At 59.9% G+C, this 26547-nt stretch overlaps 2 protein-coding genes across 9 annotated transcripts in view; one reads left to right on the top strand and one right to left on the bottom strand.

Annotated features, from left to right (window-relative positions):
• Positions 1-13930, top strand: FLII (FLII actin remodeling protein). 5 transcript variants are annotated; one of them, XM_024234255.3, is made up of 30 exons: positions 1-157; positions 1766-1876; positions 2192-2263; positions 3527-3607; positions 3936-4021; positions 4108-4269; positions 4608-4711; positions 5073-5248; positions 5334-5491; positions 6228-6312; positions 6638-6785; positions 6968-7104; positions 7307-7519; positions 7766-7945; positions 9353-9435; positions 9560-9634; positions 9885-9968; positions 10047-10218; positions 10735-10839; positions 10920-11111; positions 11410-11598; positions 11715-11854; positions 11939-12176; positions 12308-12462; positions 12548-12608; positions 12708-12836; positions 12920-13026; positions 13110-13215; positions 13347-13412; positions 13494-13930. In XM_024234255.3, exons 1-30 carry the CDS (start codon positions 95-97, stop codon positions 13626-13628), a joined length of 3813 nt encoding a protein of 1270 aa, XP_024090023.3. In that variant the 5' UTR covers positions 1-94; the 3' UTR covers positions 13629-13930.
• Positions 13891-26547, bottom strand: part of LLGL1 (LLGL scribble cell polarity complex component 1) — a 19246-nt gene continuing 6589 nt past the window's right edge. The window contains exons 3-23 of one of the 4 annotated variants that reach the window (XM_024234459.3): positions 26171-26252; positions 25945-26075; positions 24806-24964; positions 24567-24729; positions 24338-24473; positions 24043-24097; positions 23753-23907; positions 23434-23657; positions 23207-23274; positions 21985-22138; positions 21806-21910; positions 20968-21260; positions 20525-20672; positions 20130-20277; positions 17872-18167; positions 17033-17297; positions 16749-16863; positions 16470-16582; positions 16120-16240; positions 15926-16005; positions 13891-14848 (exon numbers count right to left, since the gene is read on the bottom strand). In XM_024234459.3, the coding sequence (XP_024090227.1) occupies positions 15927-16005; positions 16120-16240; positions 16470-16582; positions 16749-16863; positions 17033-17297; positions 17872-18167; positions 20130-20277; positions 20525-20672; positions 20968-21260; positions 21806-21910; positions 21985-22138; positions 23207-23274; positions 23434-23657; positions 23753-23907; positions 24043-24097; positions 24338-24473; positions 24567-24729; positions 24806-24964; positions 25945-26075; positions 26171-26252 (3010 nt within the window). In that variant the 3' untranslated portion in view covers positions 13891-14848; position 15926. Of the gene's footprint in view, positions 14849-15925; positions 16006-16119; positions 16241-16469; positions 16583-16748; positions 16864-17032; positions 17298-17871; positions 18168-20129; positions 20284-20524; positions 20673-20967; positions 21261-21805; positions 21911-21984; positions 22139-23206; positions 23275-23433; positions 23658-23752; positions 23908-24042; positions 24098-24337; positions 24474-24566; positions 24730-24805; positions 24965-25944; positions 26076-26170; positions 26253-26547 lie in introns of all 4 variants that reach the window. The other 3 variants (XM_063718416.1, XM_024234460.3, XM_024234457.3) reach the window with 3 other exon arrangements.

Genomic DNA, 26547 nt, shown 5'->3' on the forward strand with positions numbered 1-26547 from the left:
GGCGGGGCCGGCGCTGGCTCAGCCCGCGGCTCCCCCTAGCGCCCTCGCCCCGGCGCTCCCTAGCCCGGCCCGGCCCGGCAGCGAGAGCGGCGCCATGGAGGCCACTGGGGTGCTGCCGTTCGTGCGTGGAGTGGACCTCAGCGGCAACGACTTCAAGGTGAGCCGGGCCGGGCGCGTGCCGGGCCTCCCTGCAGGCCTTCTCTTCTGCCCGGCCCGCTTGGCCTCCGCTTCCTGTCCCGCTCGGCTCCAGGCCCTGCGTGTCACAGGGACTGCGGCCGGGGCGGGGTGGGGCTCTTCCCTGGCCAGGAATGGACCTCCGAGGCCTCCGCCCGGTGCCTGTATGGGGAGACCGAGGCTGGGCAGGCCGGGGACGGACGCTTGGGCTCGAAGTCCCGCCTGGGGCCCGGCCGGGAGCCCCCACCCCGCGTCCGTGTTCTCGGTCTAGGCTGGATGGTGGCCTGGGGATCGGGCGAGCCTCCCCGCCCCTCTGAGGTCACACGCCCAAGCCAGGCCCTGACTCAGGGATGGCGGCCCGGCTGCCCAGGGGCGGGTGTGGAGCCGACTCATCACTGCCCTCTCCCCGCCACCGCCACCCGCCATCCTGTGTGATCCTGGGCCTCTCACATCACTTCCCCTCCCAGAGCCTGAGCTTTCTCAGCCGGTGAAGGGGCTTAAAAGGCTCCTCCTTGGACGCAAGGAGTATAGTGAGATTTGTTGGTGTGGAGAGTGTGTCAGGCCGGTGTGCCAGGTGCTGGGTGGCAGTTGTCTGAGCAGCTGCTGGACTGAGAGAAAAGGGACCGTAGCCCAGCCCTCCGCAGCCAGTGGGTGGGGCGGGCGGGTGGTTCCAGGACTCAAGAATGAGACAGGCATTGCCTGACCAAAGGGGAAGCAGAGAAAGAGAGGAAGGGAGAGCTGGCTGGAGGGTCAGCCTCACCTTCAGGGTGGGTGACTGGCAGGGTCGGCCTGGGTTGTTGGTCTGGGGCTGGGGCCGAGGAGGCAGGTTTTTCCTGCGTTTACCTGCATGTGTACACACCTTTGACCCCAAGTACAAGTGGCCACACCACTTTTCCGTGACCCCATCCCCACCACCCTAACCTGGGGTCCCCGTTCCTCTTTGCTGAACTGGGAGAGTCCGAGTCACCAGCTGGGAATGTGGCCCTAGGGGGAAAGCAATATCAGCCACAGGCACTGAAGGCACCTGCTGCCCCAGACTTGGTGCCACAAGGGCTGGAGGTGCCGAGGTGGGCGTTCATACACCAGGGGAGTGCAGTGATGCGGGCCTGCCCTGCAGGGTGGGGAGCCACGGTCTCCGCAAGCAAGGGTTTGGCCCTGGCCGTGAGTTGCCTGTGTGCTGATGGCAGGGTGAGGGCACAGGTGGCGCCTTTGCAAAGGCTTGGAAGGGGGATCCCCCACCCCAGGCAGCCAGTCAGAGCATGGAATGCTGGGTGAAGGAATTTGAGCCAAGTTAACCACAGAGCCGGGTGCTGGGCTCTCACCTGAAACAAGCCAGTTTTGTCCTGGCCCTCCTGGGGCCCAGAATCCAGTAGGAGAGACAAATCTTAGGCCAACACTTTTGTCACCGGGGGGCTTAAAAGTCCCATTCTATGGGTGAAGAAATTGAGGCGCAATGATGAAATGACTTGTCTGTGTTCTCACAGCTGGTGAGAATTGGTTCTGTGGCTCCCCAAAGGCTCCCATGGGCTGGAGGAGCCATACAAGGTGGTGAACAGGGGCTCTGTGCTTCACCTTGACATCCTTCCCCCAGGGCGGCTACTTCCCTGAGAATGTCAAGGCCATGACCAGCCTGCGATGGCTGAAGCTGAACCGCACTGGCCTCTGCTACCTGCCCGAGGAGCTGGCCGCCCTGCAGAAGCTGGTAAGGGGCTTTGGGCAGGCAGGGGAGGGTCCCTGTGGATGAACCAGGTGGGCAGAGCCTGTGGAGAAGGCAGACAACTTCTCCAGAGAGAGGAAGAACACCGACAGCTGTGAGCACAGCTGGAAGAAAGGGAGTGGGCACCCTGTCCAGGGAGGTATGCAAGAAGAGGCCGGGTGTGTGAGGGAGGGAAGCTGCCAGGGGTAGCTGGGCCAGTGTGGCTGAGGCCTTCCTGGATGATGCAGAGTTGTGGAGGCAGGCAGGGACTCTGGACACCCCACCCACCCTGCTGAGCCTGTGCTCCCCATTCCGGCCCAGGAACACTTGTCTGTGAGCCACAACAACCTGACCACGCTTCACGGGGAGCTGTCCAGCCTGCCATCGCTGCGCGTGAGTGCTGGCCTGGAGGCCACCGGGCTTGGGGTTGGGGCCAAGGTCCGGTCAGGGATGTGAAGCCTGGGCCAGACACCAAGCTGGGCCAGCATTTCTGTCCACCTCCGTGTCAGGCTCAGAGGCTCAGGTGTCACAGAGGGGCCCTCTCATTAGAGGTTACAGCAGTGCCCTGTGTAAAGTAACCCATGTGGATCAGAGAATTCCATCAGGAAAAGGGTAAAGAAATCCAAAATCTTACCAGCCATTATGGACAATAACTACAGTAATAATAGCCAAGACTGGCTGAGCAATGTTCCCACTATTCTGTTAGGATTTTTTCATATGCTCTAGCCCTCCACTAACGTTGCAGAAGAGAAACTTGGCCACCAAGGCAGATTACTTGCCCTAGGTCACAGAGCCAGGCAGTGGTAGAGCTGGGGTTGAGTGGGGTTTGGCCGGGAGCACCATGTACCTTCTACCCAAGACTTGAACGTCCCAGAACATCAGGCCCTTGGCCAGACCCTGTAGGCCTCAACGAGGGCCATCCCATCTGAAGTCAGAGCCTGGAGATGTTTAGGGCACAGCTTCTGACTTGGACTCTCTGAGTTCAAAGCTGGGCTTTGCCACTTCCTGGCGATGTGACCTTGTACAAATCCCTTCTACTTTCTGGGCCTCATCTGCAAGTGCAGTGGTTGGGAGGGGCAGCAGTGACCCCGTGAAGCTGCAGCAGGGTGCTGCACAGGCATTCGGACTGGAGAAGTGGCGGGGCAGCTCCGGTGACTCCCGTTGTCACTTGCAGTCACAACACCATTCTCTGGCCCTGTTCCCTCTCATGCTCAAGCTTTCTGCATGTCTGTAAGGTGTGAGGAGGTGTCAGCCTTAAGTTAGGGAGAGAAAGCAGACTTCCTCTCCATCCAGATTCTGATTTCTCTGTGGTCCAGTTCTCTCCCTCTGTTCTAAAAACCCTGACTCAGACCTCATCCCTGTCTCACCTTCTGGAATTAAGAAGAAGAGAAATGGTTTGAACAGAAAAGGTTCCCTGAGGGCCCTCTGCTGGGGCTCCGGGGCACCTTTGATCTGGGCTTTGAGGCATGAATAGGAGCTCACGGGGAGGCTAGGAAGAGCGCTCCAGGAGAGGGGGCTATTTGATCAAAGGCCAGAGGTGAGAGAGTCCTCAGGCCTGGCCTCTGGTGAGCTTCCTGAGGAGGTGTCCCTCTCTAGACTCTGTTCCTTCCTGAGAGTGGAAGCCAGGAATTATAGACTCTTATGATTTATTCCCAGGCCATCGTGGCCCGAGCCAACAGTCTGAAGAATTCCGGAGTCCCCGATGACATCTTCAAGCTAGATGACCTCTCAGTCCTGGTCAGTGGCTACCCACTCACCTGGCCCCTATGCTAGCCGGACCATTCAATCCCTACTCACTATAAAAGTCTCTGGGGCCATTGTTATCCCATTTTGCAGATGGGAAAACTGAGTCTTGGAGTGGATAATACCTTGCCTGAGGTCACTTTTGGAGTCAGATCCCTAACCCGGGCACTCTTCCTCCCAAGTCCCTGGCTGTCTCCCTTTGGCCCTGAAACCCCCTCATCTACCCCCACACCCAACTCAGTGCCCTGCCTGATCCCCAAGCTTGGCAGACGCCTGGTGGGGAGGAGACTCCCCTGACCTGGGTCTTGCCCCTTCTACCCAGGACTTGAGCCACAACCAGCTGACGGAGTGCCCACGGGAGCTGGAGAACGCCAAGAACATGCTGGTGCTGAACCTCAGCCACAACAGGTGCCAGGCCAGCCGGGGGCAGGGGGCAGGTGGGCCCTGGGGCGTGGCTGGTGCTGACTCAGGTGGCTCCTGCTCCCCACCCGTAGCATCGACACCATCCCCAACCAGCTCTTCATCAACCTCACTGACCTGCTATACCTGGACCTCAGCGAGAACCGCCTGGAGAGCCTGCCCCCGCAGATGCGCCGCCTGGTGCACCTGCAGACGCTCGTGCTCAATGGAAACCCCCTGCTGCATGCACAGCTCCGGTGGGCGCCCCCTCGGACCACACTCCTGCAGAAGCCACCCTGAGGAGTCTGGCTGGGCCCCTTAACTTCCCAGGGCCCTAACGCTTCTCCCTTAGGCCCAGCCATCCCTCCGTGCAGGCAGCACCCCTCAGTGTACAACCTCCTAAGTATCATGTCCACCTCTCAGTCCCGTCTTCCCGCTTACACACCCTGCAACCACCCTTGGGCTTGTCCCTTCAACCAGATGTGACCTCACACCTACCCTCTGGGCCCTGTGCTTTTGGTCCTGCCCCACCAAGCCCCACCCTTGACACTCCCTAGGTGGGCCCTGGCCCTGACCACTCATGTCACCCTGGCAGGCAGCTCCCAGCGATGACGGCCCTGCAGACCCTGCACCTGCGGAGCACCCAGCGTACCCAGAGCAACCTGCCCACCAGCCTGGAGGGTCTGAGCAACCTCGCAGGTCAGGCAGCCCCCAGGAGCCCCTCTGAGCTCTGGCCCCCTCTGGGCCCTCTTGCTTCCTTGGGTGGAAGGGGTTGAACCCTGCTCTTCGGACCAATGCCCAGAGGGAAAAGGCTGGAGTTATGTTACAGTGACTTTTGCGATTATGATGATGCCTTAACACTGACTTTATGCCTAGACAACTCCCCCGCAACCCCCGTGTGAGGGAGTTTGTCCAAATGGAGAAACTTGGGCGCACAGCAGTTGTCACTTGCCTAAGGCCACACAGCTCAGAGGTGGCAGAGCTGGGGTTCATACTAGGGCTGGCTGCCCTGGCACCTGCTGTATGGGCCCCAGCTGATGCCCCACACCCTGCACCCCAGACGTGGACCTGTCCTGCAACGACCTGACGCGGGTGCCCGAGTGTCTGTACACCCTCCCCAGCCTGCGCCGCCTCAACCTCAGCAGCAACCAGATCACGGAGCTGTCCCTGTGCATCGACCAGTGGGTGCACGTGGAAACTCTGAACCTGTCCCGAAATCAGCTCACCTCACTGCCCGTGCGTCTGAGGGCCTCAGTAGGGGGATGGGAGGGAGGCCATGAGCCTGGCCCTGACCTCCCACCCCTGCCCGTTCCCCCTCCAGTCAGCCATTTGCAAGCTGAGCAAGCTGAAGAAGCTGTACCTGAATTCCAACAAGCTGGACTTTGACGGGCTGCCCTCGGGCATTGGCAAGCTCACCAACCTGGAAGAGTTCATGGCTGCCAACAACAACCTGGAGCTGATCCCCGAAAGTCTCTGCAGGTGCTGAGCAGGGCTGGTGCTAGCAGGGGCTCTCCCAGCACAGAGAACCCCAGGATGGTAGTCAGAGCCCACCCTGTGGTCTGTGTGAGTCAGACAAAATGAAGGTGGGTTAATTCACCTTTTCTTTTTTTTTGAGACAGAGTCTCGGTCTGTCACCTGGGCTGGAATGTAGTGGTGCAATCTCGGCTCACTGCAGCCTCCGTCTCCCAGGTTCAAGCAAATCTCCTGCCTCAGCCTCCTGAGTAGCTGGGATTATAGGCGTGCGCTACCACGCCCAGCTCTTTTTGTATTTTTAGTAGAGATGGGGTCTCACCATGTTGGCCAGGCTGGTCTTGAATGCCTGTCCTCAAATGATCTGCCCGCCTCAGCCTCCCAAAGTGCTGGGATTACAGGTGTGAGCCACCGCGCTGAGCCCAGTTAACTCACCTTTGTGGATGAAGACCACAGTCCCATGCCAGCCATTCCCAACTTGAGCTCCTGAGAGCACCCTTGGGAGGGCACTGTTAGGGACAAGGCCACATGAGGTGGGAACGCAGTGTTGCTTCCCTCCCCTTCTGGAAATCACAGTGCCCATAACATGGTCTCTTGGCTCTGAGAAGTCCTTCAGGCAGAGAATGGAGACCCCCGCCAGTTCCTCTGACTCTACCTGCCTCTCCTCCCCAGGACTAGGGGTTTTCTTGCCCACTTCCCCTTGTCTGTCACCTCCCTGAGGCCCTGGCTGGCCCTGTCTTCACAGGTGCCCAAAGCTGAGGAAACTTGTCGTGAACAAGAACCGCCTGGTGACCCTCCCAGAAGCCATCCATTTCCTGACGGAGATCGAGGTCAGGCATGCTGGGTTTGAGAGGGCTCAAGAGAGACAAGCAAGGGGTGTGCCCTGGAGCAAGGGAGACCCAGCAGAGGCCTCCTGAGGGAGGTGGCCAGTGCCAGGGTGCTCGTGGGGAGAAGGTGGGCCCCACCTCCCTGCATCCAGAGTATACCCCACAGTCTCATTTAAGCCCCCAGACAGCCCCAGAGGTGGGTGGGAGGAGAACCCAGTTCCCTGACCTCTCAGCCCTGGCGGCTGCAGACAAGAGCAATAAACTGGATTAGTGTGTCTGGGAGGTGGGACCCAGGCTCAGTGCCAGCTCTGCTCACCCTACGGGGCAGGTCCTGGATGTGCGGGAGAACCCCAACCTGGTCATGCCGCCCAAGCCCGCGGACCGTGCCGCTGAGTGGTACAACATCGACTTCTCGCTGCAGAACCAGCTGCGGCTAGCGGGTGCCTCTCCTGCTACCGTGGCTGCAGCTGCAGCTGGTGAGTGGGGAAAGGTCTGGCCTGGGAGCAGGGGCTTCTCTCCAGGCCTCAAATGACACATCTGTAAATTGGGTGGCATACAGCTTTCTGGACCCTGGTGGGTGGAGTTGGCCCCTGGTTGGTCACATGCCCAAGGGGGCAGCAGGCCCAGTGAGGGCTCAGCTGTTTGCCCCTCCCCTAAGCAGGGAGTGGGCCCAAGGACCCCATGGCTCGCAAGATGCGACTGCGGAGGCGCAAGGATTCAGCCCAGGATGACCAGGCCAAGCAGGTGCTGAAGGGCATGTCAGATGTTGCCCAGGAGAAGAACAAAAAGCAGGAGGTGAGCCAGGCCACGGCTGGGACAAGGCAGGGAGCCTTAGCTTCTACTGAAGGCCAACCCTGGCCTTGACCCTGGCCAAGAGGGACAGGGGGTGCTGGGCAGAAAGAACAGCTGTGCAAAGGCCCTGAGGTGTGGGTAGCAAGTAAAGACCGGCCTGAGTGGCTTCACAGAGTCAAGCCATGCTCTGTGACTCTGCCCCCAGGAGAATGCAGATGCCCGGGCCCCCGGCGGGAAGGTACGGCGTTGGGACCAGGGCCTGGAGAAGCCCCGCCTTGACTACTCTGAGTTCTTCACGGAGGACGTGGGCCAGCTGCCTGGCCTGACCATCTGGCAGATAGAGAACTTCGTGCCTGTGCTGGTGGAGGAAGCCTTCCACGGCAAGTTCTACGAGGCTGACTGCTACATTGTGCTCAAGGTGAGGGCCGGGCATGCTGTTAGGGGCCATGTGGCCTGGTGCCTTCCTCTAAGATGGCTCGGTCCCCACCTCCAGAGCTTGTTCAGGGAGGCCAGGTGGGAGGTGGGCAGGCTGCAGGAGGGGGTCCAGGCGCAGGGGCAGTACAAAGTCCCTGGGGCTGGGAAGCCTGTGCTGTTCAGAGTGGCGTCTCCGGGGTGGCCGGAAGGTCAGGATGAAGGCTGATGTGGCCGGTGCCTTGGCTTCCAGACCTTTCTGGATGACAGCGGCTCCCTCAACTGGGAGATCTACTACTGGATTGGCGGGGAGGCCACACTCGACAAGAAAGCTTGCTCTGCCATCCACGCTGTCAACTTGCGCAACTACCTGGGTGCTGAGTGCCGCACTGTCCGGGAGGAGATGGGCGATGAGAGCGAGGAGTTCCTGCAGGTGCCAGCCCGTTAAAATTGGGGGTGGGCAGAGTGGGGGACCCAGGGAACTCTGGTGCAGGGGCAGTGGGCCCAAGGCAGGTAGGCAGAACAGGTGGGCAGGCAGGGAGGTGGAGTTAAAGGGGGTGGATCAACGATACTGTGCGGGACCTAAGGCAGACCGCAGGGTGAGGTCTAAGGTGGCCAAAGCCGGGGTCAGCAAAGGAGAGTTCTGGAACATGGGGCAGAATTCAGCCGGGCAAGGATAAGGGTACAGGCTGGGCACGGGAGCTGGACCAATGGGCTGACACAGGGGAGCTGAGAGTAGGGTGGAAGGGGTGTTGCCAAGAGCAGTGAGGAGTCAGGGCCAAAACCTGTTATTAGGAGGCGAGGACACACCTGGATGCCAAGGAGGTGGGGCCAAGGGCGGGACCAGAGTCCAGTCTTGAATAAATTACTGAGCAATGTTAGCCGCCAGCTGGTTACACCTAGACATATGTTCGCATGTACACACACATAGAGTTTATGTGTGTGTACACACCCCCACAAGTTTTTTTTACCCACATTCACCCAGGTTTCCACTCTTCCATGAACCCACTTGCTTGTGTACCCTGATATGCGTGCATCTAAACATACTGCTGGCATCTTTACACACGTGGGTGAACGCGTCCATATTTTTCATACATCCCAACACCCCAGTGTGTGTATGTTTCCAGGCACAGATGTGTATGTTTTATTTTAGACAGACTCTGGCTTTGTTGCCCAGGCAGGAGTGCAGTGGCACAATCTTGGCTCACTGCAACCTCCGCCCCCAGGGTTCAAGCGATTCTCCTGCCTCAGCCTCCCAAGTAGCTGGGATTACAGGCATGTGCCACCACGCCTAGCTAATTTTTGTATTTTTTTAGTAGTGATGGGGTTTTGCCATGTTGGCCAGGCTGGTCTCGAACTCCTGACCTTAGGTGATCCACCCGCCTTGGCCTCCCAAAGTGCTAAGATTACAGGCGTGAGCCACCGTGCCCAGCCAGATCTGTTTTTTTTTTTTTTTTTTTTGACAGAGTTTTGCTCTTGTTGCCCAGGCTGGAGTACAATGGCACAATCTTGGCTCACTGCAACCTCCACCTCCCAGGTTCAAGCAATTCTCCTGTCTCAGCCTCCCGAGTAGCTGGGATTACAGGCATGCACCACCACGCCTGGCTAATTTATGTATTTTTAGTAGAGACAGGGTTTCTCCATGTTGGTTAGGCTGGTCTCGAACTCCTGACCTCAGGTGATCCACCCACCTCGGACTCCTGAAGTGCTGGGATTACAGGCATCATAGATTTGTAGCACTCAATTCACCTGTACGCAACTCTGTACCCCACCTGAGGGGCAGTGGTTGGTGGGGGAGAGGGCAGCTCAGTGATGAAGAACCACACCCTCACACACACAGGTGTTTGACAACGACATCTCCTACATTGAGGGTGGAACAGCCAGTGGCTTCTACACTGTGGAAGACACGCACTACGTCACCAGGTGAGGGCGTGTGGGCAGTGAGGGGCATGGACCTGGAGTCTGCTGGCAAGGGGTGGAGGGGAGGGTGTTGGGGCTAAGTTAGGCCCTTGGTGCCTACACTGAACCACTCTTGCCCTGCGCCCAGGATGTATCGTGTGTATGGGAAAAAGAACATCAAGTTGGAGCCTGTGCCCCTCAAGGGGACCTCTCTGGACCCAAGGTGAGCCCCAACAATGTGAGGTGGGGGTGCTTCACCCTCAGCCTCCTCCCCACCAGTGGGGGCAGGTGTGGGCCTCTTAGAAGAGGAGGCCCTCTAGCAACCCCTTTAACTCCTGCCCACGAGCTTGGCAGGGGGTCCCTGAGGCTTACCCAGAAACCCCATAGTGAGGGATTTTTTTGGTGGGGTCGGAGCATGGGGTGACCATTGCCCCATGCGCCATCACAGCTCCTTCCTGCCCCTTCCTGTCCAGGTTTGTTTTCCTGCTGGACCGAGGGCTAGACATCTACGTGTGGCGGGGGGCCCAGGCCACACTGAGCAGCACCACCAAGGCCAGGTACAAGGACACCATGGGGTCTTTTGTGTGAAGGAAAGGGGTGTGAGCCTCGCTGATGACTTTGCATCCTGCTCTCAGGCTCTTTGCAGAGAAAATTAACAAGAATGAGCGGAAAGGGAAGGCCGAGATCACACTGCTGGTGCAGGGCCAGGAGCTCCCAGAGTTCTGGGAGGCAATGGGTGGGGAGCCCTCTGAGATCAAGAAGCACGTGCCCGATGACTTCTGGCCGCCCCAGCCCAAGCTGTACAAGGTGAGCCCTGCTGCTGAGGCCCACCTTGGCCTCCCAAGTTCACCCGCCGACTGGGGGAATGGACTACACACCGATGTAGTTGGCTGTGGGCTCCCTCTCAACTTTGGTGGGGAGAGGGTGCCACCTTCTGGACAAGGAACAGTATGAGCAAAGGTCCGGAGGCTGCTTTTGAGAAGTAGCCTGACGGAGTCTTTCCAGGATGGTGGGGCCATAGGGGAGACAGAAGCACCTAGTGCCAGGGCTGGGAACCTTGACTCAATTATCCAGATTCTTGTGAACAGGAAAGGGACAAGTTAATTAGAAATGGCATGAAGGGCCTGGAGAGGGCAGGCAGGGAAAACACCATTTAAAAGCCCTTCTGAAAGGATATCCCTAAAAAGACCTTGAAGGGGAGGGGGAAACAGAAGCAGTCAGTGAGCCACGCTGCAGGGCGGGGCTGGTTCCAGAGCAGAGGGCTGTGTGGGTGAGGTTCCTGTCTCCAGACCCCTTCCCTGCCATGCTCATCCTTCCTGCCAGGTGGGCCTGGGCTTGGGCTACCTGGAGCTGCCGCAGATCAACTACAAGCTCTCCGTGGAACATAAGCAGCGTCCCAAGGTGGAGCTGATGCCAAGAATGCGGCTAGTAAGAGATGCAGGAGGAGGGCGCGGGGCCGGATCCCTCCCCGTTGGCTGGGCTTTGACCTCCAGACTCCCGGTCCGCAGCTGCAGAGTCTGCTGGACACGCGCTGCGTGTACATTCTGGACTGTTGGTCCGACGTGTTCATCTGGCTCGGCCGCAAGTCCCCGCGCCTGGTGCGCGCTGCCGCCCTCAAGCTGGGTCAGGAGCTGTGTGGGATGCTGCACCGGCCACGCCATGCCACGGTCAGCCGCAGCCTCGAGGGCACCGAGGCGCAGGTGTGCTTGCAGCTTCGGAGGCCCCTCCCCAGGATCCTTCGCACCCCGACATGCCCTGACCCCTGTGGTTCCACTACCTCCCTACAGAGCTGGGCCCAAACCCACCTCCTCTTTGCTGACTCTGCCCAGGCCCCGTCTCCTCTGCAAGCTGCCCCTCTTATTCCTACCTCCGTGTCCGGGCCCCGCCTCCCAAGCCCCGCCCTAGATCCCCCTTGGGTCCCGGCTCAAGCCTCGGGCTACTTCCTCCAACTCTAACCATGCCGCACCCCCCATGGTTAGTTGATGGCCTCCCTGGCAGGTGTTCAAGGCCAAGTTCAAGAATTGGGACGATGTGTTGACGGTGGACTACACACGCAACGCGGAGGCCGTGCTGCAGAGCCCGGGTCTCTCCGGGAAGGTGAAACGCGACGCCGAGAAGAAAGACCAGATGAAGGCTGACCTTACTGCGCTTTTCCTGCCGCGGCAGCCGCCCATGTCGCTGGCCGAGGTGGGGGCAGGGCCGGGACGCGAGGGGCAGGCCGAGGGCGGGGGGCAGGCCGAGGGCGGGGCCTATGCTGAGAGCGCGCTGAGACCTGCCGCGGGGCGGGTCCCTGCCACCTGCAGGCGGAGCAGCTGATGGAAGAGTGGAACGAAGACCTAGACGGCATGGAGGGTTTCGTGCTGGAGGGCAAGAAGTTTGCGCGGCTGCCAGAAGAGGAGTTTGGCCACTTCTACACGCAAGACTGCTACGTCTTCCTCTGCAGGTGCCACCTCAGCACTCCCTTCCCCAAGTCAGTCCCCTGGTGCTGGGGGCTCGAGGCTCTGCTCACAACTTTCCAACCCGGCAGGTACTGGGTGCCCGTGGAGTACGAGGAGGAGGAAAAGAAGGAAGACAAGGAGGAGGAGAAGGCTGAGGGCAAAGAAGGCGAGGAGGCAACAGCTGAGGCAGAGGAGAAGCAGCCAGAGGAGGACTTCCAGTGCATCGTGTACTTCTGGCAAGGCCGTGAAGCCTCCAACATGGGCTGGCTCACCTTCACCTTCAGCCTGCAAAAGAAGTTCGAGAGCCTCTTCCCTGGGAAGCTGGAGGTGTGCCTGGCAGCCCCGCGAGCCCGAGGCCAGGCGGAGGGGTGTGGTGGGGCCCAGACCCAGCGAAGGTTAGGCTCCCGAGGGGCAGGCGGGGGTCCAGGGAGCTGCCCCTAACACTTCCACATCCCCAGGTGGTACGCATGACGCAGCAGCAGGAGAACCCCAAGTTCCTGTCCCATTTCAAGAGGAAGTTCATCATCCACCGGGGCAAGAGGAAGGCGGTCCAAGGCGCCCAACAGCCCAGCCTCTACCAGATCCGCACCAACGGCAGCGCCCTCTGCACCCGGTGCCTGGCTGGGGGAGGACGCAGTGGCCAGCAGGGGTCAGGGAGCCAGGCCTGACTCCTTGCTGATGCCCCATCCCTTCCACAGGTGCATCCAGATCAACACCGACTCCAGCCTCCTCAACTCCGAGTTCTGCTTCATCCTCAAGGTGGGGTTGTGGGTGTGAGTCAGGACTCCGTGGACCAAGGGGTGGGGTGTTTGGGGGCTGAGTCAGCTGCAAACACCCCCAACCCTGCACACTCCCCAGGTTCCCTTTGAGAGTGAGGACAACCAGGGCATCGTGTATGCCTGGGTGGGCCGGGCATCAGACCCTGACGAAGCCAAGTTGGCAGAAGACATCCTGAACACCATGTTTGACACCTCCTACAGCAAGCAGGTCAGGGGGCGGGTGGGCAGGTGGGCACACACAGGGGAGCCAGGGCAGGCAGGGGCCCTGGGCTGGACTGGCCTTTCCCGCAGGTTATCAACGAAGGCGAGGAGCCTGAGAACTTCTTCTGGGTGGGCATTGGGGCACAGAAGCCCTATGATGACGATGCCGAGTACATGAAACACACACGGCTCTTCCGGTGAGGCCAGAGCCCTGACCCTCCCCTCAGTCCTGGCACTGCTACTTATGACCTCTGGCCTCACCTTGACCCTTGATTCCCAGGTGCTCCAATGAGAAGGGCTACTTTGCAGTGACTGAGAAATGCTCTGACTTTTGCCAAGATGACCTGGCAGATGATGACATCATGTTGCTAGACAACGGCCAAGAGGTGTGATGTTGCCACTAGCCCTGCCCATCCGAGGAGGCGCCCATAGTCTTGTAAATGGAAATTCTCGGGCCAGGAGCAAGGGGCTGTTCCCAGGCACCCATGCAATGATATCTCCCCTGCTTCCCCCACAGGTCTACATGTGGGTGGGGACCCAGACTAGCCAGGTGGAGATCAAGCTGAGCCTGAAGGCCTGCCAGGTAAGCTGGGTGGAGGGAGGGCCGAGGTGGGCCTGTGGGCAGGGCAGGGTCATCACCCAAGGCTCACTGTCCCCTTGCCAGGTATATATCCAGCACATACGGTCCAAGGAACATGAGCGGCCACGCCGGCTGCGCCTGGTCCGCAAGGGCAACGAGCAGCACGCCTTCACCCGCTGCTTCCATGCCTGGAGCGCTTTCCGCAAGGCCCTGGCCTAAGACAGGCTGGCACAGCCCCAGGTTTGGTGAGGAAGAGGAAGGGGTCTCATCCACTGTCTGCTAGCAAAGAATGTACTCAGGTGACAACGCCTGCTCCAGCCACGTCCAGTGCCACAGTCCCCAGTAGCCTCAAGCAGCATCAATGGGGATGACCCTGACAGGTGCCCTCAGGTGTCTGGGAAATCCGACTCCCCCCCCAGTGTGAGTGCACGTGTGAAGCCCCCTCACTCTTCCGCCAGGGATAAAGCAGATGTGGCTGCCCTTTAAGAGATATTAAATGCTTTTATTTTCAATATTAAAAATCAGTATTTTTAATATTAAAATGGCGCTAATTTTAACAAAACGACAGAAAAAAACCCCAAGGTACAATCTACAGGGAAACTCATCTTGACCCCCCCCACCCCACCCCCCGACACACACGCCTGACTAGGCCCCAGTTGTGGGTGCCCAGCAGAGCTCCCAGTCACATCCATGCCCACACACACACACACACACACACACTCACTCATGACAGGCTGGGGACTGGCCCAGAAGCAGGTACCAAAATAGTTTTAGAAACAACTGTCCAGCCCAGGCACTAGAAAAATACTCTTTGCAGGGCTGGGCGTGGTGGCTCACGCCTGTAATCCCAGCACTTTGGGAGGCCGAGGTGGGCGGATCACGAGATCAGGAGATCGAGACCATCCTGGCTAACACGGTGAAACCCCATCTCTACTAAAAATACAGAAAAAAATAGCTGGGCGTGGTGGCGGGCGCCTATAGTCCCAGCTACTCGGGAGGCTGAGGCAGGAGAATGGCGTGAACCCGGGAGGTGGGGCTTGCAGTGAGCAGAGATGGGGCCACTACACTCCAGCCTGGGCGACAGAGCAAGACTCCGTCTCAAAAAAAGGAAAAATACTCTGCAAAGTGAGGGGGAAGGATGGTGTGTGGAGGGGGAGGTGGCACAGGTGCTGGGCCCCACCTGTCCTCTTCCTTAGGCAGCGGGCCCCCAGGGCAGCCAAATGCCTGCAGGAGGGCTCAGTTCTGGCCCAGGTCCCAGGCCCACACCCTGGGGCTGGTGCTGCTCCAGGGCCCAGGGTCAGGCGGGACAGGACAGCAGGTCCCAGTGGAGCCTACAGGTTAGCAGGCGTGGTTCTATGTTAAGGGGCCAGGCAGGTGCCAGGGATCCAGCACTCCAGCTCCAAGCAGGGCAGGTGGAGGTCGGGATAGTTCTGGCCTTCCTGGGAGAGGGAGAGAAGAGGTATCAGCAGAAGGTGAGGGAGGGCAAAAGAGGGCAGATGGATTGCCACAGCGGCCAGACCACACAGGTGCTGCCACTGTCTCCTCTGCAGGGCAGGCATGGCCCTTCAGTGACCGCCTGAGATGGGCTTGCTGAGTCTCCAGATGGGTATCCAAGCGCCAGGCCACATATGCCCCACTGAGGCCAGGGAGAGACACCAGACACAGAGCTGGGAGGTGTCCACGTCCTGTGCAGGGTGAGGCTATGGCCTACAGTCAGGTGGCAGGGAGCACGAGGCAGCAAATGCGCTGGGCAGATCTATGGGCCCCAGATCTAGGTGAGAATCCACACAGATTCAGGCAAGGGTAAGTCAGCCACTTGCTGGGCCCAACCCGATGAGACCTGACCTCATGCACCTCAGTGATCTCATCTATGAAATAGGCTGGCCAAACCAGCTCCCAAGCCCCAAACTACTGCCACCTCTAAGTGGTTTAACCTGGTCTTGTCGGCCGGGTGCGGTGGCTCACGCCTGTAATCCCAGGACTTTGGGAGGCCGAGGCGGGTGGATCACGAGGTCAGGAGATCCAGACCATCCTGGCTAACATGGTGAAACCCCACCTCTACTAAAAATATAAAAAATTAGCTGGGCGTGGTGGTGGGCGCCTGTAGTCCCAGCTGCTCAGGAGGCTGAGGCAGGAGAATGGCATGAACCCGGGAGGCGGAGGTTGCAGTGAGCCAAGATCACGCCACTGCACTCCAGCCTGGGCGACAGAGCAAGACTCCGTCTCAAAAAAAAAAAAAAAAAAAATCTGGTCTTGTCCTAACCACCACCTGTCACATGCAAGGGCTGAGGGGCTGGCCCTGCTTTTCTAATACCCAACCATGACACTGGTATCTGTGTGAGCCCCAGAAGTCCCCAATTGAGGCACTCCATGGAAGGCAGCCAGGTTTCAGAGTGCCACCATCACATGGGCCTGCCAGGGTCTCAGGTGGAAGACCAGGGCCAAGTGGTACCCAGACGGGCTGAAGGGGGTGAACGTTGCCAGTGGTGAGGACCAGGGCCCCACCCCTGCAGCACCTCATTTGATCAGGATGGCACAGGCGTGGGCCTCGTCTTCTGCCAGGTTCCTCAGGTTCTTCTCCGACTCCTCAGAGGAGCTGCAAGATGGGGATGGTGCTCAGGGGTGGGGGCGGGGGAGCCCCTGGCAGCCCTGGGGAGGGAGGCCTAGGGGACAGGGCAGCCCCTCCTGTGGACCTGCCCACCAGCCTCACCCCAGGAAATCCTTCACATCTTCCACTGTGACGTCCCCTGTCGTGTCCAGCGTGGTGTCAGCACTGGTGGCTGAGTCGATGGACATGGGTGAGAGTGCAGCCTCGGGTGGCTCTGGGGTGTCTGCAGGGAGCAAGTGATCAGCCCCTACCAGGACCCTTAGCACCCTCTGCACCTGGGGGCCTAGGGACACAGACCCATAAGGCAGCCCATGGTGAGGGGTGGCACCCGTGAGCACACAACCACCCATCTCCTACAGAAGCCTGCCCGATCCCTGAGCTATGTGAGTCCTGACTCCCTCCCCCAGGGCACCATGGGGCCAGGGTCTGGACCCCTTTCATGCCCCCCTCACCAGGTCCCTTGCTGTGGGCTGGATCAGGGCTTCCATCAAGGCTCTGTGGGGCCAGCAGGATGCTTGGGGTCCCATTAGCCTGGCTCAGCTTGGGTGACTCTCGGATCCTGTAACTGCAGAGATGGGGCCATGATGGGGACCATAGGTGGATGACTTGAGGCTGGCACGCTAGATCCTTGCCCTCCCACTCCCGAGCCCAGGGAAGGCAGATCTCGGGGGTGGGATGAGACCTGGCCCTGGGCACAGGTCCCCCAGGCTAGGGGCTGCCCCTCCACACACCTGGCCTGGGTGGCATCGCGGGGCCAGTTAATGTCCAGAGAGCAGAGCGGCTCTGTGATGTTCCGGGCACTTAGGGAGAAGCGTTCAAATTCTGACGGGGATATCAGATAAAAGCCTGGGTAGGCAGAAGAATAAGGAGTGCAGTTAAGAGATAGCACCAACCACAGCTCCTCCGTGACCTGGGCCTGTGCCCACCCGGAGCGCCCTTCCTGCTCCCAAGCAGTACTGGTCCCACTCAGTTCGCTCGCCTGAGGAAGGCCTCCTCGGCCTCTGCCCCGCCTCACCCTGGCCATGGCGCGTAAAGACGCATGAAGCGATGCCGCTGATGTCCTCTTTCCGGATGCAGGAATAGTGCACCTGGGGCCGCAGGCCAGGCACCGAGAAGACGTGGACATCACCCAGGTTGGTGAGGCAGGCCAGGCAGGTCTCAGCATAGTCCTCGCAGGCCACACTGGCAAACGTGGCCAGTGCCACCTTGCGCACACGACAGCCCTCATGGGCCGTCAGCTTGAACTTGGTCTTCGCGCTCACCTTGGGCAGTGTGAACACCTGACAGCAGGTGGCCGGTGAGCACAAAGCCTGGCCCTGTCCTCATCCCCAGGGCCCCTCACCCTCATGGCTGCTGACCCACCAGCCCCCACCACAAAGCCCAGCTGCATGCTACGTGGCCTCCCCTGCCTGTACACCTGGCTGCCCCACTGAACTCCAGACTTCACACTGTACTCCAGAAACCTCCCAGGCCCTCTCTCGATCTGTGACAAAATCAATCACAGAGTGCCAAGGTTATGCAGCTGGTATCCCCATCAAACCTCGAGTTCTTTCGAGGCAGAGCCCCTGGGGACTGGGCTCAGGGGTCTAGGCCCGGTACAGGAGCCTTGTGTGGCACAGTGAGATAGGACTAGATTCCTGCCCTCCCAGGGGAACTCAGCAGGCTGCGGGGGCATCAGGGTTCTTGGGTAGGAGTTCTCTGCTGGCTGGGAGTGTTTTCTGGGGTGCAAGAGAATTAGGGTCCCAACAGTGGGAGATACAGGCAGGAAGGGTTTCTAGAGGGTCCAATGGTGTCCATGAGGTTGGGGCCTGGAGGCGAGTCCCCCAGAGTCCCCCACAGCCCACAGTGGCTCACCTTGAACTGCTCCTCAGATGCGATGAGCACAGCGTGACCACCCTGCATGTCAGGTGCCTGCGCCAGGTCCCGTGAGGCCTCATAGGGCTCAGGCAGCGGGCGGCCACGCCCGTCCAACACGGCAATGGCCACCACAGGCGCCCGGTGCATCAGCTGCACCTCCTTGCCCAGCACAGCCTCCACCGCTTGCTCAGGCCGCTTCTCACCACCCACTGCTGCTGTCGGCACCTCCAGTGCATAGGCGAACACGGAGCCTGAGTTGGTGCCAGCCCACATGGTGGGCCCGTGGTGGGCCCCTGCAGAAAACGAGCGCGTAGGAGGGTGCTCCCTGTGGGCCAGGCATCTCCCCTGTGGTCTTCCCACAGACTGCAGGTCCCTCCCTGCCTCTCTTGTACCCCTGCTTCCTAACTATGACACCCTGGGACTCAGGGCTGGTTCCCTCCTGTCCCACGCCTCCCTGGTGACCTCCAGCCTCGAGGCCTGAGACCCCAGCTCTATGCTGCTGACTGCAGTTGGAGCCCAGGATGCAGCCCTTCTGCAGAGGCCGGAACAGTTGTAGCACATCTGCACAGAATGCTGATGGGCACCCAAACCAGACCCTGAGCCCTCCAGCCCCATCCCACTGCACCCTCAGCCCCTATCTCAGGAAATGCAGCTCCATCCTAGCATCACTCAGGCCCCAAGCCCCACAAGACCCCGACTCCTCTCTCCTCCCCTGCATCCCCTTGCTAGTCCTGTCGACAGGTGTGCCTTGTCTTAGCCCTGCTTCACCCCCACTGTCTTCAGTGTGTTCCCTACATGGCAGCCAGAGGAAGCCGCCAAGCCTGGGGACACCTAGGATGCCCATCCATTGACCCTGCTCTGCCTGTGTGAACTGAACCTCTGGGGGACAAGCTTTAGTGGAGAATCGGAGCCCAGCCCAGCAGAAGCAAGAGCAGACTCACCGCCTGCTCCCTGATGACCCAATGGATCCTGAGGCAGTAAGTGTCTGCACAACTCAAAACATGCCCAACAGGAACCCCAGCCGGCCATGAACATGAACCCATCGGCCTTCTCGGGCCAGTGGAACAAGTTTAATACCCCAGGCTCCTCTCCTCTTTTGGGTCTTTGTAGTCAAAAAAAAAGAAAAAGTCAAAGAACCCCCCACCTCCACCTGCACCTGCCACATCCAGACAGTGGGAAAATCCACTGCACAAAGACCCTCGACAAATAAATGGCATCAGAAAGCTGAGCTCATAGACCAAGCAGATGACACTCAGGAATTCACATCGGTTCTACAGGGCATGATGTGAGCAGTGGCTGTCAGTGACATCTGTCAGGAACACGCTGAAGTACTTGTGTCTGGGTTTTCATTTAAAATACCCCGGCAAAAAAACAGCAAAGAGTGTGGGGGAGGGGAGCAGACTCCGCAGGGGCACATGGCTGTGGCAGGCATGTGAGGTATGTGGGACAACTTTGCACCTCTCTATTTTTGTGTATGTTTGAAATTCTCCCATTGTACAAGTTCAAAATCAATCAGTGACTCAATCAACAAACCCAGGACCTTCCCAGGGCTCCCAGGCCACTGAGAATCAAGGCCAGGTCCTCAGCCTCTGGCCAGCAGCAGTATCTCCCTGAGCCACACACTTCGACCCTCACCTGCTCCACTCCAGCCAAGTGGCTGGGCAGCTGCCCACACACATGCCCGGCTCACAGCCTGGGCACTGGCCGGTGCCCCTCACTGTCATCCACCAGGCCTCAACCTCCCTTCTCCTGGCTCAGATCTGAGAGGCCCACCCAACTCACTCAAAAATCCCTTACCATCCAGCTCCCCCAGAGAGACTGGGGTGACCCAGCAGTCCCCCTGGGGGAGCTGGATGGTAAGCGTTTTTTTCTGAGACGGTCTCACTCTGTTCCACAGGCTGGAGTGCAGTGGTGTGATCTTGGCTCACTGCAACCTCCGCCTCCCACATTCAAGCAATTCTCCTGCCTCAGCCTCCCAAGTAGCTGGGATTACAGGTGCCCGCCACCACACCTGGCTAATTTTTGTATTTTTAGTAGAGACAAGGTTTCACCATGTTGGCCTGGTGGGTCTCAAACTCCTGACCTCAGGTGATCCGCCCACCTCGGCCTCCCAAAGTGCTGGGATCACAGGCTTGAGCCACTGTGCCCAGCCACCTCCTGGAAGGTGCAGTCCCACCACCTCCCCTGCCACCACCCATCTCCCAGGTGGCCAACTGAGGCCAGCCTCCCCAACCCTTGCCCTGTCCCTGCCTTACCATCTCGAAGGAATGTGTCGGCAAAGTATAGGCAACGCACGACGCCTGACAAGGAGTCATCGGCAGAGCGGGGCTCAATGCGGCGCTGCACCGGCGTCATCTCCACATCATGGGGGCAGGCCTGCTCGGCCAGCTGTGCATTGGCTTCCTGCAACTGCCGGGCAGGGGCTCCTGAACACTGTCTCCCTAGCACCCCAGTGGCTTGCATCCTGCTTTGCGCCCTACTTTCTGTTACCATTCCTCTACCACCCAGCTTAGTTCACCCATCCCTCTGGAGGGCCCAGGGGCTGCCGAGGGAGGAGCACTGAGCCCAGCAGGCCCCAGGGGTCCCAGGCCAGAGCCAGGCCAAGGCACAGGACACAGGCACAGCTCCTGTGCAGCCCACCCCAGCTCACCTTGCTGCTGGCATTAGCAGCCCGCTTCTTGCCCGAGACACGACTCTTGCGAATGCGCCGGAAAGACTGGCGCAGCGACTTCTTGAGGGACTTCACCCGGGAGAGCGGACCCTCCATGGCCAGGGAGTCATTGGGGTGAAGAGTGCACCTGGGGGCAGACAGGGTCCAGTCGTGCTACAGAGCAGCCTCCTGGAGCAGCCACCACACTCCTGCTGGCCTGTGGAGGCACCCAGGTCAGGGAGTCACAGCCCCTCTGGCGCAGTCCTATGGACCCAGCTGCAGGTGGTGCTGAGAATGTCCTTCTTGGAGCTGCCAGGTTATTTCTTATAGGGCAGTGGAGGTTAGTGGGGCCTTTGCCACACCAAACACTAGAGGTGGAAACGGAAGCCCAGACCCCATCTCGCTGGGGGCTCCAACTGCCCAGCCGGCCCCACCCCACACACCTGGCCAGCACAGGGCTCTTGCGCTGGTAGTCGAAGAGGCCAAAGCCATGACTGGTGCCAAAAGCCACGAGGCTCCACTCGGTATGGAGTGTGACAGCAGTTACAGCAGCTGGCGGCAGGCACTGCACCAGGACACGGGGCTGGAAGCCAGCAGGCCAGGGCAGCGGCCCTGTGCGTGGGCTCAGCCGCTCGTGGCCCTTCCACGTGAAGCCCTCGCGGTCCTGGAGGAGGTCTATGATGGCCACGCTGACCGCCTGCTCCACCGGAACATCACTAAGCTCCAGTACCAGCACCTGAGCCCACAGCCAGGCAGGGGGAGCATCAGCGCAGGGGAGGGGCCGCCCTGGGCCCCACTCAGCCTGGAGCCTCTGAAGCAGCCCCAGCCACCACCAAGGTGGTTCTAGGACTGTCTTCAGTTCATCAGCGTTTTAAACAAGCACTCACTGAATGCCTACTGTATACCAAGGCCCTAGCTGAGCACAAGGAACACAGTGGTGACCAAGACACACTAGTCCCTGCCCTCTGAGGGCAAAGTGTCCACCCTTACCCTGAGCTTGTATCTCCCATTTAGCAATAAGGACACATTGAGCACCTCCTGTATGTCGTGTGAGTGCCGGAGCACAGCACTGACATGAGTTCCCGCCTCTCAACACTGTGGTTCCCCCAGCGACAGGCCCACTTCCCATCTGTCCTCACCCCAGCCAGCCCCACCCAGAGCCCTATTCCCACCTTGGCTTTTGCCTGTGCCAGTCCACCTCCCTTTCCACCAGACCCTCCAGCTCATCTCTTCCAGAAAGCCCTCCCTGACATCTCCAACCCAGAGGACACCCAGCCCTACCTGGCCCGCAGTGCCAGCCACCACCATCTGGGCTGTATACTTGCAGAGAGCAACCTTCTGCACGCCAAGCCGGGGATCGTCACTGTAGGGATCGAAGCAGCCCACCTAGAGGGATGGGAAGGAGTAATGAGTCCAGGTGGGGTCAGGACCAGCTCATCAGGGCCAGGGGAGGGGCCCACCTTGCGGAAGGGTGGCCAGTCGTCCTCGGCAGCCTGGGCCAGGCTGTCAGCGTGCTCACAGTCCGTCTGGAAGAGGCCAGCTGTGCTCAGCTTATACAGCGGCCGCAGCGCCACACCCGAGGCATCCCAGAACCTCACAGTGCCGTCCTCATGGCTGCAGGGAGGGCAGATGTCAGGGCTACCCCTGAGTTCCTGGGAGGCCTGCACATCCCTCCATTCACTCATCTGATGACCACTCACTAAGCACCTACTGCACGTGCCAAACACTGACCGGAATCCTACTGTTACAAAAAACAATAGGCACCTACTGTATACAGCACAGGCACACTGCGCACCTGTTATAGGCCAGGCCACATGCACCACATGCACCTAGGCCCTTTAAACCAAACAAGGTGGAAATGACCACGCTGATTAACAGGAGGTGGCAAAGGGGGACATGTAGAGAATAGAGGACTTTGGGGGTTCTGCCTACACTGGAGCAGCCATCAAAGGTGATCAAGAGCAAGACAGTCACAGAACAGAGCATAGGGCATCGCAGGGGAGGAGCTGCATGGGGCCCAAGGCAGCCACGTAGGTGGAGCAGGAAGACTGCAGAGGCCGGGAGGAAGCAGGGAGGGGGCAGGGGAAGGAGTAGACAAATCTAGGGCGCAGCCTTGGGACACAGCTGCAGAGCCCAAGCAGGGCCCCGGGTGGTGGTGAAAGCCCAGAGCCAGGGCGTGAGAGGTGTGTGACTGTGGGGGTGATTAAGACTCACTCCAGCAGCCCTGAAAGCCACAGCAAGCTCTTCAGCAGGGAAGGGCACACCAGAGTCAGAGGCCTGAGGGTCCCAGCACAGGCGGGAGTGGGGGCAGGGCAGGAAGTTGAGACCTGAGTCACCGGGCACGTCAGTGCCCGCCAGGCCCAGGCTGGGCTCTCTGGCACCTTCCCTGGGCAGCTCAGCGTGGGCCAGCCCAGATTTTCCAGTCCCAGGGCAGGCAGGCTGGGCGGGTGGAGCCCTGGGGTTTGGTAGAGCTCAGTTCCAGGCCAAAAGGCAGATCAGGACAGCACCTTGAACCAAGGTCCAGGGAGGTTTCATTCCAATCCACCTTGGGCAAGGAGGAACTACCTGGTCCCACCAGGGGCCAGGCCTGAGTCTCCTGGCACCTCTGCACCCACCAGGCCCAGGATGGGCTCTCCCCCAACAGCAAGGGGCCCACTCACCCACATAAGCACGCACACCTACCCTGTCAGCAGCAGCCCTCGCTGTGACGGCTCCTGGGCCAGGTTTCGGCCCCCAGTGATGGGCCAGCTCTGGGAGGGGGTGGCAGAGATGTATGCACAAGGTTAGGACAAACATCTTCTCCCTCTCACCCCGAGCATGGCACATTCTGACCTCCGGGCCTAGAACTGAAACACTCTCCCCCTCCTCAAGACTCCACCCTGTAAGATCCCCCTGATCCCTGCACACACCAAGGCACTGGAGACAGGCTGGGGGCTCTGCTGCTCGCCAGCGCTCACAATGCGGGCCCACAGCTTGGCAGGGACATTGGCCACGTGGGCCGAGCAAGTGATTGCAGACGAATGCAGCGGGGCCAGGTATGGGGCAGGCACAGCTGGCCAGCCGGGAGTCTGCAGGTCCAGCACCACCAGCTCCTCTTCCAGCAGCACAGCCAGGGCCTGGGGGTCATCAAATTCTGTGGGACGGAGGGAGTATGGGATGAGCACAGCCATAGGTGGCAGAGGGCACCAGGTGGGGCTGGGAAAGGGTAGGGTCCGGCAGGGCACGCACCATCCTCGGGCCGTGTGCTGTGCACTGTGAAGAAGTCGATGATGCGGGAGGTGAAGTCCAGCGTCACCAATGTCTCGGCTCGAAGCACACTTACACAGTGGCGGTCACCATAGCTGGCACGGGGCATGCCACCGCTGAAGATGATAAAGTGGCCCCTATGTGCAGAGGGAGGTGTGGGAGCCATGAACCACTTGGGTCCAGAGCACATACTGCACAACCTAGGGAGAGCCCACCCTTCCAGCCCCCTAGCCAGACCCAACTCACATCGGACACCCGCTCCCTCGACCTACCCAGATTCACAGTTCCGCCACAGAATCTTGTTAATGGCCTTGCAGGGAAAGGGGCCTGAGGGGTGGGACAGCGTCAGACCAGACTCACTGGTGGTTCTTAGTAATTCTGCCATTCCTGCTCTGCCCTCCACTGCTCTCTACCTTGCAGCTGCCTCCTGCCTCCCCGGGAAGTCGGTGGGAGGCACACTGCCCCCAGACCACCCCCTCGGGGAAGTCCCTCCTCAGCCAGTTTGGCTTGGCTCAGTGGTGCCCCCTCCCATCACCACCCTCCGGCTAAGGAGTCCCTAGCACTCACCGTAAGGTGTGGTGGCTACCGTGGGCTGCAGCGTTGGGGAGCTGCCGGCATCCACAGACCAGACAGCATAGCTGCCATCGCTGTGTGAGCTGACCACAGTGCTGCTATCACGCCCCCAGCATAGGCTCTCCAGCTGCTGCGGGCAGGCAGGGGCAGGCAGGCTGGCATGAGCCATGGTGGGCATGCACAAGGGGCCCAGGCTGAGGGGACACAGGCCTCACCTACATACCTGGTTCCCCAGGAAGATGTGGTCCACACACTGCGAGGCCTGGTTCCAGATGACCAGCAGGCCCCGGCTGTAGCCAATGAGAATCTTCGTGGGGTCCCGCAGGTGTCCCTGGAGCGACTCCACGGGGCCCAGCGCCTTCCCACAGCGGTAGTCGTCTGGCACGCTGTGGAGGAACGCAGGTGAGCCAGCAGAACTTCCCAGGCACACAGTGTGTGCTGGGAAGCCCACCGGCCTCTTACCTGCGCAGAACCTCGCCCGGGGCAAGCGTCTGCCCCTCGAGCACGGTCAGGGTGGTAACATCCAGGAAGAAGACACTGCTGCCCTCAGTGCCCAGGGCTGCTATGTCGCCGGCAGCCACCAGCAGGACCACTGTGACTCGGGTAAGGCTGAGCGGAGCACTGCAGGGAACAAGGGTAAGGGAGTGAGGGTATGAGCCCATCCACCTGCTGAGGTGGGGTTTGAGGGGCTGGGCCACTGCTGATAACTCATCACTGGCCCCACAGCACTCACCAGGGCCTACTTACAGAGCCACCCCAGGAAGACATGCGTCATCATCAGCCCGCTCAATTATTCATCAGGATGTCAGCAGGGAGATGGATAAAAATAGGGTCCCTAGGTCTTGCAGACTGGGCTCCCAGCTCCTCCCACCCACCAGGAGAGGACGGCAGGAACCAGAGCACTGCCCAAGCCAGGACCAGGAGCTCCCCGCTGAGCCCCTCCTAGGAATTCCGCTGCCAGCCCTCAGACATCTGACTTCGCAGGAGGGCCCCAGATACCCCCATCTGCAGAAGCTGGGAGGCATCAGGAATCCATCCCTGGGTTGGTACTCCCCTTTTCCAGCTATTTCAGGCACGGCTGGGGAGAGAGATGCCCCACACTCTCACTCAGCTGGGGCATGCTGCCAGCACCTTACCAAGCACAGTCCATGGGACCCTCCTTGCCCTCAACCCTGCCCTTTCACCTATGCACAGAAAGGCCTGTCTCCCACCCACAACTGAAGAGGCCAGGGGACCCTTGCTGTTACCAACTGGCTTAGGCCCTGCCCCAAACCCCTAGACACCCCCATCATTGCAGTAAGTGTAGTGCCAGGCCTCAGGTCCCAGGAGTTTGGCATATAATGCATGTACCTCCTGCTGCTCACAATGTTAATTACCTGCTCACGTCGGACTCAACCCAAACCTCCCATTTAACCTGAAAAGTTCAGAGTATACCTCAGTAAAGCAAGGTCCAACAGCTGCAGCCTGGGACCCAGGCCCAGCTCAAGGCATCCCGTCCTGAACCGCTGCCCGTCTCCATGCTGCCTTTGCACAGCAGGTTCCCACAGCCTCCCCCAGATCCTCCCTGCCCAGTGGCTGGCCCCAGCCAAGTTCTCCAGTACCTGGCACCATCAAAGCCGGGCCGGCTGGGCAGCTGGAAGCTGAGTGCTTCTTCCAGGTGGGCACAGCCATTATGGTGGACAATCTCCCAGAGATGCAGGCTGCTGTCATCAAGCAGGGACAGGAGGCGGCCCTGGTGTGTGAGCAGAGATGAAAACTAGGCTGGCCTAGTGGGGTGAGTTGATATGGGGGCCACAGGGAGCTGGCCAGTGGGAAGCAGAGGCTCACCTGGCCGGGCAAGAAGTGCATCTGTGTGACGGTGGCTGCATCCCGGTGCAGGCCTGTGAACTCCACGCCAGGTGCACCATAGCTGAGGGTGGCAGGTCAAGGTGGAAACAGGCATAGACCAGCAAACCACAGTGAGGGAGACACCCAAGGCTCCTCCTTGACCCGGACTATTCCAGTGGGCCCCGGCATGGGCCTGACCATCCAGGAGTCCTCCCTGAAGAACGGAGGCCCCTTCCCTAAAGCTCCCACTCTGCATCCCTACAGTATCCCCAAGATCAGTGTGCAGGCTCCACTCACTCCTGCAAGTCGGGTGCTGCTATAGGACCTTCACTTCCTGTAAATTGGGCCAGTGACTCCCACCTTACAGGGCTGTTGCA

Source organism: Pongo abelii, chromosome 19, assembly GCF_028885655.2.
Source record: "Pongo abelii isolate AG06213 chromosome 19, NHGRI_mPonAbe1-v2.0_pri, whole genome shotgun sequence".
NCBI lineage: Eukaryota > Metazoa > Chordata > Mammalia > Primates > Hominidae > Pongo > Pongo abelii.